Raw genomic sequence first — 16,069 nt, 5'->3', positions numbered from 1 at the left:
TTCAAGATTTATTGCCTTGCTAAATCCATGCTGGCATTTGTAATTAACATAGGTTCCACTGAAACTTTAATTTTCTGCGCAACAAACTGGCATGAAAATGACTGCAAACATGAAAGTTCCCTCCTCCTCCACGAGCTCTTAAAAACTTTATAGGCTTTTGCATGAAGTTCACATTTGCCATACGTAGATATCAAAGAGGCGACTGCATCAGCCCAATCAGTTCTCTTAAATACTTGCTTTCGTCTGATAGCGCTGTGCATGTATTCACTTCATCTATATAATTACTAAGCTGCTTACCACTGTGTTAGTTGTGTTTTATTGATTCTCTGAGTTGACTTATTTGATGAATGCCTCACCAATTGCCAGAGGTGGGTGGGAAAGGGAAGGAAGTCAGACAGTCCTCTGTTTTGTCTCAGTCCATATAACTGCAATATTAGTGGACAATCTTACCGTCAAGAAGACTAATAAATTAATTTGATTTGATTTTCGCAGATGTGTGCACTCATACATTTAAATTAGCATCAAGGCGTAACACTAATTTTTTTTTAACAATGCACAACGTTCAAAGTCATCCAAAAATAAATCCCTGCAGCCAGAATAATTTAACCCAAACTCCAAATCAAAGCCAGTGCAAACAGCAATAATTGCCTAATGCAAATGATAAGCCATCATAAATTCTATTGTTAAAGAGGCTGCTGCCTAAACAAATTATTAAAGATCTAAATGCAGATCAGGAGACACTGACTGATATTCAAGTCAGAAACAATGAAGATATAATGACTCACTCTGTACACAACACATAAAAACAGGGCACATTATCTGCACAAAATAAGACAAATGCCCGTAGGCAGCATCCTTCTATCAATACCTTGGCGAATGACTAACGAGTAGGAGCAATGCCACAGGTGGGTAAGAATAAAAATCTCAATTCAAGAAAAGTAATTAAAACAGAGTGGGGAGTAAATTTAACATAAACTCCTCACTCAGAGGAAACTGATGGGATCAGAACAGCTACCCTTTCTTCCACTTATTTCAATAAGAAGTATAAATGCACTGGGTTTAAAATGGGTCGTAAATTTGATTCCATCTGTTTCCTCCCAAGTGGGTTTAGCTTAAATTGATCTTTAGGGTCCTAAAACCAGCACAAATTTAGGGGATACATGCTAAGCCAAATTCTTAAATAAGCTAGAACTGACATTAATCTACTTATGGCTTTTTTTTAAAGAGGAAGAAAAATTTAATCCCTCTTGTTATAACATCAGAAATATAAGAACAGTTGCTTTGCAGTGTGCAAATTTAGACCAAACAAATTGTCTTCTGGCTTCACCCACTTTGTGAATGAATTTACGACGTAAATATATAGGGGGGTAGGCTATCTTTTCTCCTCAACCTGCCAGTCGATAGACAGGGCGAGATGCTATGATTGCAAGAAAAGTGAAAAATCGGGTGCGCACCCAATTTCATGCCAATCGCGACCTTACTGGGCCCAGATATCAGGTGAGATCACTTGTGCCCAATTGGCTGGGGAGACCAGCGATGGCAGTTGGGGAGGCGGGCCCTTTCCAGGGTGAAGGTGACCAACAGAGCTCTCTCTTCTGTTACACAGAACAGAGAGATCTGCGTGTGCATGATTGTGCTCGCTACTGTGAGCAGCTGGCTTTCAGGTGAGACCCATCCCTTCCCTGTGCTGGCAGGAAACAGATTTAGCATTTTTTTCAGAGTGGCGTAAGATTGGACTTATGGCCTTGCTGAAAAAACGGAGCTGAAATCCTCCCATCTTCATGCTTGTTAGGGGCTTAAATTTTTTTTTGGTCAGATTGCCTCCACACAAAAAGAGGCCATATGGATGAGGTTAGCCAACTTTTAAGGGTTGATTCTATTTCTCTGCCTTTTGCCTAAAACCATTTCATTTTACCAGTTTCTTTCCATTAGCATTGATGTTCCAGCCAGCATCACAAAAATGGATTAAACCATAATCTCTAGGCTCGTCTTCAGTTAGACTGCCTGCTGAAACTGGATAGCGTGTGCAAAACACACATATTAACTCCTGTTTGCGTACCACCCAACTCAGGTGGGAAGCCGTACCACCTATTAGCAGGCTCCTTGGCAAATAGTGTCAGTGGGGATGAAGCAGTACATCACACTGCACCATTTTCTCACAGCAATCTGACAGGAATCCTGAAAGTTTCCCTGCCATACCGAAAGAAAACAAACTTCAAATTATAAAACAACCCATATCTTTAGGTTGACGAAAAAATACTCCACAACCAATGCAATATTTTTTGAAACCCAGTCACTAAAAGTAAATATGGAGCAATCTGTTTTCTCCAGGATTCCACAAATGAGCAGTTAATAAATTTTGATGTAATTGGTTAAGGAGGATAATGTTAACCAGGACACCAATGGATCTTCCTGCTTATCTTCAACTAGCTCCATGGGATCTAGTTTAACATCCACCTAAAAGATAACAATTTTGCCGACAAAGTGTTCCCCACTACCACAATGATATCTCAGCCCAAACCACGCGCTTGGGGTGGAACTTGCACCTACAACCTTTTGACTCCGAGGCAGGAATGCCAACTTTGGGCTAAACTGACACTTGTAATAGTTTTGATCAGTTACCATGTCAAGATTATTCCAAAAAGGATTAACTAAGAACAATAGATAAGCAGAATAATGAAGGCACAACAATAACTTGTTTACCTTCTGGTGAACTATTGTCCTCATCAATGTGAAGGAATTATAAATTCAACAATCTGCTATTTCAGTATCACCTTCAAACAGTCTGAGGTTAGTTGGAACATAGCAAAATACAGAATAAACCTTCATCACCTCAGCCCCAGTGACATTCCTCCATTCATAATTTAATATGGGAAACACATGAACATGTTTTAATCCTTTCCTTAGATAAGACTGCCTGTGTTTGATAAACCTTTGGAATTCTGTGTTATGTCCCAGACCTGTTAAGATCTGGCTTGAGACTGTCCATGCTCATTTCATGTTGGACTCTTGCTGTCAAATGGTACAGGAAATTTTCTATCCAATGATTTCATTAACGCAAGGTGAAGGAACAGTATGCTGATTTATTGTACCACAAAGAACCACTACAGTAACATTTTCGGTGAAACAATCTTTGCATGGATGTGAGCGAACAACATCAATGTTGTCTTAAACATTGCCACGTATTCTATTGTTAGGACAGCAACATATGTGTATGAATTCAAGCAAGGTGTGGGACACCTTGGGGCAAAGCTACCTGCAGACAAACAAAGCCCCAGTATCATGTTTTAGAAAGTTGGAAAGGTCTGATCTTGGTGAATTAACAGCTCATTCATAAATATTCACCTCACAGAAGCTCAGATTCTGTCATTTGGAGTGGAATCATAAAGTTAGTCTATTTCTGTCTCAATTTTTCAAAGGAAAAAGAAGAAATGACACATACAGAAAATGTATATAAACATAAAAATCTGTCACATCTCAATGCACATAGTAACATCCTGTCATTTAATTCATGACTTTATAAAGATACCAGTTATTTCCTATTATCTCTTCAATAAATAAGTAAAGTGAGGTATGCTGCAGAAATGCAATTCATTAATAAGATGGACTACGAAATCGTCACAGTGTCTAGTCTCAAAAGCTTGCACAGCATCTATCTATTAGATTTCGCCTCAGCGTTGAAGAGTAATTGGATTCCTTCCCATTGACGTGTTGCAACCTGACAATTTGGGCAGATTTTTGGACAGAAATTGCAAATGCCCTTGAAGGTATTCACCGATTCACCTTTCATCTTTCAATGGTCAACTCCCAATTTTTATTTTTATTTTTTAAAACTTCCAATTTTGGCAAATCTTGTCGATGGTTTACCCAACTTGAGCTTCAATTCAGCATTGTGAATAAAATTAACTACCTACGCAAAATCACAAATGTAGCCCAGGCTGCCATTTATTGTACCACAGAGTCACTGAACATTTTCAAGTGAAACAGTAGGAATGTGCAACATGTGCATTCACTAGACATTATCATGTATTCCATTGTTAGTCTTATTATTGTAGAGCCAATAGGTGATAACAACACATTTTACTTCTGAACGAACAGTGGCTCAGGTTTAAGAGGCGAGGGACAAGGCTTAAAGGAGATGTACGAGGCAGATTTTTTACACAGTGGGTGGTGGGTGCCTGGAATTCATTGCTGGGGGAGATAGTGTAAAAAGATACGATAGTGACTTTTGAGGGGCGTCTTGACAAACACATGAATAGGATGGGAATAGAGGAATATGGTCCCCGGAAGGGTGGAGCATTATAGTTAAGTCGGGTAGCACGGTCAGTGTGGGCTTGGAGGGCTGAAGGGCCTGTTCTCACGCTGTAATTTTCTTTGTTCTTTGAACCACTTCAGTGATAGGTGTACTGTTCCAGTAGAGTAAAAGCTATTGCTAAATAACCACTAAAGCTATTCTTCGATCCACATCTACAAAAGGGGACTGATGACATTAAATGGATGCACTTGTCTGTGCAAAGCCAGATGCAGGATAGCATCTGAAACAGAAATTAAGTACAGTATAGTTAATTACCACAAGCCACCAAAAGTGATCATGATTTATGCCTCAATTTTCAATAAGAAACTTGGGAACAGTCAAAATGCTAGGTGGTACAACATTCTAATAATAAACATGAGTTAATACTGGTGCTCTCCAACTATGCATCATTAATAATGGCATAGCTGTACTATAATTCAGGTTATTTTTAACCTATGGTGAAACATGAAAACTGCATATTTTAAGCATTCTACCTTGTCTATTTTAAATAGCAGTTAATTATTTAACATCTAACCTGTGTGTCTACCATGATAAATTCTAAGGACGGTGATCAGTTCAATAAGCCTCTCTATTACTGCACTTTCTGCCTGCAGAACCTATGGATTCTGTCATGTACAGAATGAGCTCAGAGATGAAATGGTATATTTTCCTCTGCTTACAATTTCTGGAGACAGAGTAAGATACAAATATAAAGCAGGGAAAGCCCACCTATTTCTTGTGCGTTCTTTGGTGATGGACAGAGAAAAATATACTTACAAACTTATCAATTATCTAAATCAAAACCAATGCTTAGAATGTCACATTTTTCATCTCTAGAAATAAAGTGTTAAAGTTGAAATACCTATCATTCTGTATTAGTTAAGCAACCAGTATGTCCAGCTGTGTACCATTATCTTGATAATAGGCTAAATTTAGACTTGCTCAGTGGTTAAAAACTGGGCGGCATGGACAAGTTGGGCCAAAGGGCCTGTTTCCATGTTGTAAACCTCTATGACTCTAAATGAAGCTTCTGACAAATTCACAGTACAGTATTTACAAATAACAAAGAAAGTCTAGATGTCATTAACTTTGGACAAAATTATGTGTACAAGTTACAGAAAGCTGCCGAGTCACTATATAAATCTGGCATTCACTAATGAGCAAACTATTGTGGGAAGCTGCACTTTGCCATAATCTATAACTGGACCAGAAAGCATGGAAATCGTTTAAGTTTCCAATCCTGATCACTAATTAGCAATGCTGCTGAAAAGCAGACATTCAGTTACCGTAGGAGCTGGTTCAGTCATGAGGGTCCCCATGGGAAATCAACTCCAGCCTGCAGTGCAATTTGAAGGAGGGTTACTTTGGCCAAATATTAGAGCATTGTCACTCATGTTCTCCAACATGAGCATGAGCCTTGGAGTACATAAGAAATAGGAGCAGGAGTAGTCTATTAAAACACCCAAGTTTGCTCCACTATTTGATAAAGTCATGGCTGATCTTCAATCTCAGCTAAACCTTCCCACCCTAATCCTATATCCCTTGATTCCCTTAATCTGCAAAGATCCGACGATCTCTTATTTGCATATACTCAACCTCTGAGATCCACTGTTCCCTGCAGTACAGAATTTCAAAGTTTCACAATCTTTTGAGTAAAGTAATTTCTCATCTCAATGGGAGGGAAAGATCCAGTTGTCGTCGTCCACGTGGGTAACAACAAGTAGGTAGAAAAAGGAAAGGGGTTCTGCTGAGGGAAAATCAGCAGCTAGGGACTAAATTAAAAAGCAGAACCAAAAAGGCAGTAATCTCTGGATTACCACCTCAACCACGAGCTAATTGGCACAGGATCAATAAGATTAAAGAGGTAGACGCATGGTTCAAAGATTGGTGCTGGGAGAAATGGGTTCAAAATCATGGGACATTGACACCAGTACTGGGGAAGGAGGGAGCTATTCTAATGCGGCAGGAAGCTGAAAGACTGAAGGTGGATAAATAACCTGGACCAGATGGACTACATCCCAGAGTTCTGAAGGACATAGCTGAAGAGACTGTGGAGGCATTAATGGTAATGTTTCAGGAATCACTGGAATCAAGAAGGGTCCCAGAGGACTGGAAAATCACGAATAAAGCTTAAAGCCCTGTTTAAGAAAGGGCGGGGTGGGGGGGCAAAAGAGGGGAAAATACAGGATGATTAGACCTCGATCTACATTCCCAGCCATGATAATTATTATGCTGACATCTTGCCTCTCAAGGCCCTTAAGAAATTTGTACATTTAAGTGTGATCCTTCTCAATTATAAACTCAAGAGAATATGGGGAGCAGATTGAGAATATGGTTACAAAAACATAGAGGATCCTGGGCTTCATAAATAGGGGCACAGAGTGTAAAAGCAATGAAGTTATGATGAAACATTATAAAACTCTGGTTCAGCCAGAGGGTGCAGAAATGATTGATGAGAATAATGCCTTGGATGAGGAACTTCAGTTTCTCTTCAAAGAGAAGGTTGAGGAGAGATCTGATACAACTGTTTCAAAATCAGTCTACCCAAAGTCGATAGAGAGGAACTGCTCCCATTAGCCAAGAACTAAAGGACATGATTTTAAGATGATTGGCAAAAGAGATCAATATGAGCATGAGAAAAATATTCTTTATGCAGTCAGTGGTTAGGATCTGGAAGGCACTCGCTCAGACTGCGGTGGAGGCAGATTCAATTGAATCCTTCAAAAGAGAATTATCCGAAAAGGAAAGAAAATCTAACCATGCTGTTTTTTCAGAGAGGCAGCACTGACATGATGGGCCGAAAGATGTCTTTACATTCTATAACCATCCCATGATTCTATAATTATAATTTCCCCATTTCCATTCACTGCCTCTAAAAGATCTACATTTATTTAATCTCCTTTTAAAATATCAATAGAAATATTTACAGTCTGTTTTTATGTTTCTAGCTTGTTTTACTCGTATGTCCTATTTTCTCTTTATCATCCTTTGTTAAGTTTTAAAACCTTCCCGATCCTCTTGGTTAGTCCTTCCTTTTCAACTTTATAAGCTCTCCCTTGAATCTAATATGATCATTAGTAAAGTAAATTAACACAATTCTAACACAACGTAATACATATATGCTATATAGATCACATTAAATGAGAATGAAACCTTCCCTGAAAAATACTGATGACCATTCAATGCATAAGAGTTTTTAAAATTCACATCAGTTACTGTTGAAACATTCAACTATTCATGATTTCCAAAAATATATCTTAAGAGTCAAATCTGCTATGGAGCTTAGCTTCAAGAATTAATATGATCTACCCTTACATATATGTGTCTTATCCAACATTCTGTTGGATATATCCACAGATTAAAGCTAGTCCTTTAGGCTTCACATAGCACATTCATTCCATACAAGACCTGTGCATATTTCATTTAAACGGCACAAGGCTTTATAAAATTACTTACTCTTGTTTTTAAATGTTGCACATATATGTGTATTTTGTTTGCAAAACAGAAATGAAAGATTATAACTGTTGTTGAAAAACAATGTAATGTGCAGAACTACATGGGAAATCTAATTTATCTACACCATGATTTCCACCCGATTATCACAAGATCATCACAAGATTCTTTGCAGCAAAGTTTTGTGTAAAACATCACCTCATTGCAAGACCCATTAGCAGCCATCCCCTCCTATCCACGTAAATTAATTTCACAGCCTAAGGAAGATAAAATGCAGTGTTATTAATGTTGTGGGAGTATCGAAGAAAGTAGCTGAAAAGAGACTGAAATGGTATGGTTATCTGTAAGAGAGAAAATCTGGTGAAGTGACTGACAGAAATGTGACTACCTGGGAGGAGAAGAGGGAGGCCTGAAGCCAGATGGAAAGATGTGGGGGTGGGAGGCTTAAATGCAACAGGATTGAAGAGAGAGAACATGGAGAAGGGTGATCAACCAGCATCCCAAATAAAGTGGATGAAACCAAAAGAAGATTGTTTTCACTACGTCCAGGCTTTTCCGAGGCATAATGGACCAAAGTGTGATTCTTATCATCCACTTGAGAAGAAACGTGTTTTGTTCCATTAGATCAGACAGAAATACCTTTTCATGGTTTAACTGACACAGCAGAGACAACATATCGCATTTGATGCTCCAAGCTAGTACATGTTTTACAGAACACCTACCCGCATTTGTTAAGTTGGAAATATACAATGCAGCTTACTTAAAAAAAATCTGGTTATAAGCTTGCATACCAAAATTTCAAAATTGCTGTATTTCTCTCACACGTTCCCTTTCCAGTAGAATTTGACATTTGTGAAGTCTAAATAAATCAACGCTCATTTAAACTGCCTCCAAAAACTTCTACTTATAGAGCTACAGTAATTGCCTCAATGCACTGTGAAATTCTGGATATAGATCAATTATGTACTGAGAGGACAAGATCCAAATTTTCCAAAACCATGTCAAGCAATCAGATCGAAACAACGGAAAATTTTCCAATTAGCTTGTTGCTAGCTCCCTTTACTGTATGCCCATACTGATGCGTGAAACTGGACTCTCCACTGCTAACACTTAGCAATCGTGATTATTTTCACACCTTCATAATATCAGCACACAACGTGAGAACACTGAAAATTCAGACCAGGGCTGGTCTTATTCCACCAGGGAGCAGGGGGAGGAGAAGCAGGAGGAGAAGAAAATGGAAGAGGAGCAGGAGAAGGAGACGCAGGAAAAAGAGGAGGAAGATGAGGAGGAAGAGAAGGAGGAGGATGTGTGAAACCGGACTCCTCATTGCTAACACTAATCATTAGCAAACATGACTATTTTCACACATTCGTCACATCGGCACACAACGTGAGAACACTGAAAATTCTTACTTACTCCACCAAGGAGCAGGAGAAGAGGAGGAACAGGGGAAGGAAAAGGAGGAGAAGGAAGAAGAAGGGGAGCAGCAGGAATAGGAGCAGGACAGGAGAAGGAGCAGGAGAAAGAGGAAGAGGATGTCTGTAACTGGGCTCTTCACTGTTAACACTAATCTCATCCATTTGCAATCACAATGATTTTCACACCTTCCCCATATCAGCACGCAATGTGAGAACACTGAGAATTCAAAGCAAGGCTGGTCGTAATCCACCACGGATTGGTTCCAAACACAATTCCAAATTAAAGGTGGGGGAACAGCCAAAGCTTCCAGTTGGACCATGAGCAATCCTTTTATTCGTGGCAGCCAGAGGAGGAGAAGGAGGAGAAAGAGGAGAAGGAAAAGGAAGAGAAAGAAGAGGAGGAGAAGGAGGAAAAAAAGATGAGAAGGAGAAGGAACAGGAGGAGAAAGAGGAAGACCAGGATATGTGAGATTATTAGCATTAATCTCATCCATTAGTAAATGTGATGATTTTCACACCTTCTCCACATCAGCACACAACGTGAGAACACTGAGAATTCGGACCAGGACTGCCTTATTCTACTAGTGAGGAGGAGGGTTGCGGGGGAGGTGGGGGTGGAGAAAGAGAAGAAGGGGAGGAGGAGGAAGAGGGTGTGTGAAACTGAGCTCTCCATTGCTAACACTAATCTCATCCATTAGTAATCATGATTATTTCACACCTTCTCCACATTAGTACACACCATGAGAACACTGGGAATACAGAGGAGGGCTGGTCTTATTCCACCAGGGATTGGCCCCAAAAGCAATTCCAAAAAAAACAGGGGGGAACAACCAAAGCTTTTAGTTGGATCGAAGGCAATCCTTTTACCTGTGGCAGCCAGAGGAGCAGGAGAAGGAGGAGGAAGAGGAGGCGGAGTACGATGTGTGAAACTGAACCCTTCATTTCTAATACTAATCTCACCCATTAGAAAATGTGATTATTTTCACACCTTCCCCAGATCAGTTTACAACATGAAGACATTGAGAATTCAGACCAAGGCTGTCTTATTCCACCAGGGATTGGCTCCAAAAGCGATTCCAAAAAAATCTGTGTGCGGGGGGTTGTGGCTGTGTGGGGGGAGCAGCTGAGGAGCAGCCAAAGCTTCTCCTTGGACTGACAATCGCTTTTCCTATGGCAACCAGAGAGGAGGAAAAAAAGGAAAAGGAGCAGGAGGAAGAGGAGCAGGAGGAACAGGTGAGGGAGGAGGGGAAAAGGAGGAATCGAGCAGAAGGACAGGAAGGGAGAAGGAGGAAGAAGAGGAAGAGGATGTCGGAAACTGGACTCTTCATTGTTAACACTAATCTCATCCTTTAGCAAATGTGATCATTTTCACACCTTCTTCACATCAGCACACAACATGAGAACATTGAGAATTCAGACCAGGGCTGGTCTTATTCCAGCAGGGATCAGGAGGAGGAGACGGAGGAAGAGGAAAAGAGGAGGGGGAGGTGGTGCAGGAAGAGGAGGAGGACGAGGAGGAGGAAGAGAAGGATGAGGAAGAGCACGATGTGTGAAGCTGGACTCTTCACAGCTAACATTCATCATTAGCAAACATGATGATTTTCACACCTTCTCCACATCAGCACACAATGCGAGAACATTGAGAATTTAGACCAGGGCTGGTCTTATTTCACAAGGGAGCAGGAGGAGGGGGAGGAAGGGAACGAGGAGAGAAGGAGAAGGATGGAGGAGGAGCTGGAAGAGGAGGGAGGACAAGAAGGAACTGGAAGAGGGAGGGGGGCTGGAAGAGGAGGGAGGAAAAGCTGGAAGAGGAGGCAGAAAGAGGAGCTGGGAGAGGGAGAAGGAGCTGGGGAGGAGTGACTGGAAGAGGAGGGAGGAGGGGCTGGAAGAGGAGGGAGGAGGGGCTGGAAGTGGAGGGGCGGGGTTGGAAGAGAAGGGACAAGGAGAAGGTGATGGAAGAGGAGGAAGGAGGAGGAGCTGGAACAGGAGGAAGAGGGAGGGACGAGGAGCTGAAAGAAGAGGAGGAGGAGCTGGAAGAGGAGGAGCAGGAGGGAGGAAGAGCTGGAAGAGGAGGAGTAGGGGAGAGAAGGAAGAGAAGCTGGAAGAGGAGGAGCAGGAGGGAGAAGGAGGAGGGGCTGGAAGAAAAGCCGAGCAAGGGGAGGGGGGGGGAAACCTTACCCCAGGGTGGTCATGGTGACGATGGTGTACCAGAAGGCGGCCGGGATGCTGGTGAACTTGGTGGCGGAGGAGCCTTTCTCGGCGTAGAACATGACGGTGGCGAAGATGATGATGGCCATGGTGAGGGAGAAGAGCAGGAAGCCGAGCTCGGAGGCGCAGCTCTTGAGGGTGTAGCCCAGGATGCGGAGGCCCTGCGAGTGGCGGGAGAACTTGAAGATGCGGAAGACGCGGAAGACCCGCAGGGTGACGAAGGCGCCGCTCACGTCCTCGTTGTCGGCCATGACCAGGCCGATGTAGTAGGGCAGGATGGCCACCACGTCGATGATGCTCATGACGCTGCGCACGAAGCGGTAGCGGCTGGGGGCCGCCATCAGGCGCAGCAGGTACTCGACGGTGAAGATCATGACGCAGGCCGTGTCCAGGCAGAAGAAGGCCAGGGCGTAGCGCTCGCCGCACGGCAGCTCCCGCAGGCCGCCCGGCGCCAGGCCGCACGGCACCGTCTCCACCACGTTGGCCATGACCGAGACGGCGATGAAGAAGCCCGTCACGTAGTAGAAGACCAGCGCCAGGGTGCTGGTGTGCGGGTTCTCGAAGGCCCGCCACACCTTCTGGCGGGCCGTCAGCGAGGGCAGGCGGCTCTCGCTGCCCAGCTCGTCCTCGGCGTCGTCCAGCAGCCGCTCGGCGTTCTCCCGCCGCCGGTCCTTGTACTCCTCGTAGCAGCAGTCGCCGATGATCTCGGGGATGATGCCGAAGAAGGCGAGCTCCTCGTCGTACGCCGAGATGCACTCGTGGCGCGGGTAGTGCAGCCGCCCGGTGCGGTAGAAGTTGAGGATGCTGCGGAAGATGTCGGGGTCGCGGTCGAAGAAGTACTCGCCGCTCTCCTCGCTCAGGAAGAACTCCTTCTCCGAGCTGCCCAGCAGCGTGTCCGGGTAGCGCTCCAGGGTGCTCCGCCACGTCTGGAAGCGCCGGCCGCTCACGTTCAGCACCACCAGCCCGTCCCGCGGCCGCTTCCTCTGGCTGGGGGCGGCGGGCATGGGCTGGCTGGCCACCGGCATCCAGCCGATAGCCGCCGCCCGGGCGAACGGCAGCCAGGCGGCTACCCCCGCTGCCATGGCTCCGGCGCAACTCACCACCTTCTCTCTCTCTCTCTCTACACCTGTCCGGCTGGCTGGCACACTCAACTCAGAGACCCTCTCGATTCAGAAGCACGCTGGATGCTGCACGCCCCACATCTACAAAGACACACACACAAAAAAAAGGAGACAACCCAATGGTAACTTGTAAACGTGTGAAATAAAAATAACTCCCCCCCCCCAACCACCTTCTCACCACCTTCAAAGAAACGAACTCCCAAAGGCAAACCATTGCCCAGACTCGGAATATTTATTTTGCACAAATCCCCATCTCTTTTGTTTTCTATCGCACAGAAAGAAGTCTCACAACACCAGGTATTCTATAGACACAACACTTTCTATCTACACACATATGCATTTTAACCACAATCTCTCTCGTTTTCTACAGACACAACAGTTTTTATCTACACACATATGCATTTTAATCACAATCTCTTTTGCTTTCTACAGACACACTTTTTACACGTACCTGCCTTTTAAGCAGAATCTGTCTTGTTTTCTACACACTCTACACACATGCATTTTAAGCAGAATCTCTCGTTTTGTATAGACACTACACTTTCTATCCACACACACATATGCATTTCAACCAGTTTCTCTTGTTTTATATATATAGACATTATTACAATTGTGTTCCCACAAACATCAACATAGGCAAGACACGCACATACACACATGCATTTTAACCAGTTTTTGTTTTCTATCTATACACACACATTATTGCAATTGTGTTCCCACAAAAATAAACTTCACAGGCAAATCGTAACACACACATATGAATTTTAACCGGTACCTCTTTGTTTTCTATTTAAACACACATTTTAACCAGCACCCGCTTATTACTGCGGTTGTTCTCCCACAGACATCAACTTCACAGGCAAAACACACACACACACATTTTACCGGGTGTTATCAAAAGGAACATTTTAACCGTTTGCTGCCTCACCTCTCTGGAAAGTCGGCCACCTATCTTTGGGAGGATTCTTAAAACACAGTGGGCAGTGAAATGTGAGGAGCAGGCATGAAGGTTTCGCTCCCCCGTCTCTCTCTCTTCACTCAGCCCCGATCACTGTGTGTGTTTAACGAATGTACATAGTAGTAGAAAATAAATGCGAAGAACCGGAGCAATGATAGGAAGAATTCCCCCCTTTTCGAGATAAAGCTTGTCAGTCCACCAGCAACAAGTTCAGGGAAAAGCGTAATCACGCCCGACGATTTAGCAGGCGACACCGGACCTGGGTATTTTCCACACTTTTCCACTCCGTTCGCAGCACAGTACGTCCAAAAGAAGGCGAGATCGCTTGCATGTACATTGATGCACAGGGTATGAAGAGCCACTCGCAAGACTGAGGGCGCAGTGCAACTTCCCCGCTCTGAGATCGTGTGGGTGGTGGTTCATTACCATCAGCTACTGTGCATTCAGGAGGATCCCGATGTAAAATCAGGATCCACCCCTCCTCCCAATCTTGCAGATTAGGTTCTGCTGGATACACCAGAACTGGAGCCAGAACTTGAGTAAAAATAAAATCGGTCGCCTGTAACGAGAATGAGCGGAAACAATGTAACCTGCTGATAAAAATTGACTGTAGAGTTCATTCTGATGCCTGGCGCTTACTGTAACTGATGTGCTCCCTTTACCGTCCAGTCGTTTGCTGCACCGTTTGCAAGCACAGCAGACAGGGACAACTCGGAGCTGGGAGAGGTCGTTTCAGCCACTCCAAGACGTATTTCGGCTTTCTCAGTTGGTCCGAGTGTTTAATTCTGATTCTTTCCCCTTGTTACAAGCCCAAGGCAGCGAGCTCCACCTGCAGAGGGCGATAAGATTCAGGATAGACACTGATCTATTTGAGGATGGCAAATGCGATCAAAACGGCTACATGTAATATCGGCGATTTAGGGAGATCATTAAAGAGGTTGGCGAGGCCTTAATGCTAGACCATGTATTTCGACACTGAGCCGTTTTTAATTTCATAAGTACTGTCAAATGTTTCTTTAATGATTAAGTGCCTTCGGTGACTAAAGGTGAAATCACTTCAATGGTAAGAGAGACAAGCAGGCAACAGACACTTTAAGGGTAGAATTAAGAAATGAAAAACAGGATTTAAGATCAGCGAAGGTTGCGCACAGGTTCCTTGGTTGCACATGTGAAGTGGTAGATTGCACATGTAACAGCGCTTGCATGCGAGTAGCAAAGTCAGCATCGGAAGAATTGGAGAGTTTGACTTTAATGAAGATTGGGATAAACAGATTAGCACATGTCAGCCAGAAAGGTCGTGGATTTCCTGAGTTTGAACCAACAAGGGGCTATGGATATGAGATTTAGTAGTGAGTAATAAACCAGATGTATTGAACAGACATATGGTGTAAGAATGTTTTAGCTAATAGTGATCATAATATGATCAAGTTCAAGGCAGTGATTGAATGGGAGAAAGGTGAAGCACATACTAAGATCCTAGATCTAGGTAAGGCCGATTTCAATGCAATAAAACAGATTGTTCACAAGAAACTATGCAAATCTGCTAACGGATAATTTGTTTTTATTCACTAATGGGAGGTTAGCATTGTTGGCTAGACCAGCATTTATTGCCCATCCCTAGTTGCCTTGAGAAGGTGATAGTGAGTTGCCTACTCAAACCGCTGCAGTGTCTGAGGTGTAGGTACAGTGCTGTTACGGAGGGAGTGCCAGGATTTTGACCCAGCAACAGCAAAGGAATGGCAATATATTTCCAAGTCAGGATAGTAAGTGACTCAGAGGGGAACCTCCAGGTGTTCCCAGATAGCTGCTGCTCTTGTCCTTCTAAATGAAAGTGGTCAAGGATTTGGAAAGGGACCTTGGTGAGTTCCTGCAGTGCACCTTATAGATGGTACACATGCTGCCACAGTTTATTGGTGGTGGAGGGATAGAACATTTGTGGAAGGAGCGACTTTCAAGCTGGTTGCTTTGATCCAGATTGTTCTGAGCTCTTGAGTGTTGTTGAAGCTGCACTCATCCAGGCAAATGGAGAGTATTCCATTACACTCCTTGTGTGCCTTGTAGATGTTGTGTCTCGTAGGCTTTGGGAAATCAGAAGGTGAATTACTCGCTGCAAGATTCCTAGCCTTTGACCTGCTCTGGTAACCACAGTGTTTATGTGACTAGACCTCGTCAATGGTAATTTTCAAGATGCTGATAGTGGGAGATTCAACATTGCTAATGCCATTTAATGTTAAGGGTCAATGGTTAGAGCATCAATGTTGGAGATGGTCGTTGCCTGGCACTTTTGTGGCATGAATGTGACTGACCACTAGCCAGCCCAAGTCTGTGTATTGTCCAGATCACCATGTAGCTTCATCTTGCATCAACACTGCTCTTTCTCCGTGCAGCAGGAATACCTGGCCCAGTGCAACTGCACCTCAGCAACAAAGAGCCAAGACAGTGTCCAGAATCAACTCCCATATTGCCACCACAAAGACCAGAATTCTTCAGCTTGTCCACAGCACCTGAATTTGCGGCAGAAATGGAAATGGTGTCCCATTTATGAGGAGATTTCCTATGTGAGGCAAGCCAAAAATTATAAATCAGAAACAGTTCTGTAAAATCTGGGCTGGCT

At 43.5% G+C, this 16,069-nt stretch overlaps 1 protein-coding gene across 2 annotated transcripts in view; it reads right to left on the bottom strand.

Annotated features, from left to right (window-relative positions):
• Window positions 1-12,458, bottom strand: part of kcnd2 (potassium voltage-gated channel, Shal-related subfamily, member 2) — a 434,539-nt gene extending 422,081 nt beyond the window's left edge. For both annotated transcript variants that reach the window (XM_080191717.1, XM_080191718.1), the window contains exon 1: window positions 11,347-12,458. In XM_080191717.1, coding sequence (XP_080047843.1) covers window positions 11,347-12,458 — 1,112 coding nt within the window. The remainder of the gene's footprint in view (window positions 1-11,346) is intronic.
• Window positions 12,459-16,069: the final 3,611 nt, after the last annotated feature.

Source organism: Carcharhinus amblyrhynchos, chromosome 6, assembly GCF_965287045.1.
Source record: "Carcharhinus amblyrhynchos chromosome 6, sCarAmb.v2.hapA, whole genome shotgun sequence".
Taxonomy (NCBI): Eukaryota; Metazoa; Chordata; class Chondrichthyes; order Carcharhiniformes; family Carcharhinidae; genus Carcharhinus; species Carcharhinus amblyrhynchos.
Note: the sequence above shows the minus strand (reverse complement) of the source record. Positions and strands in the feature narration are given on the sequence as shown.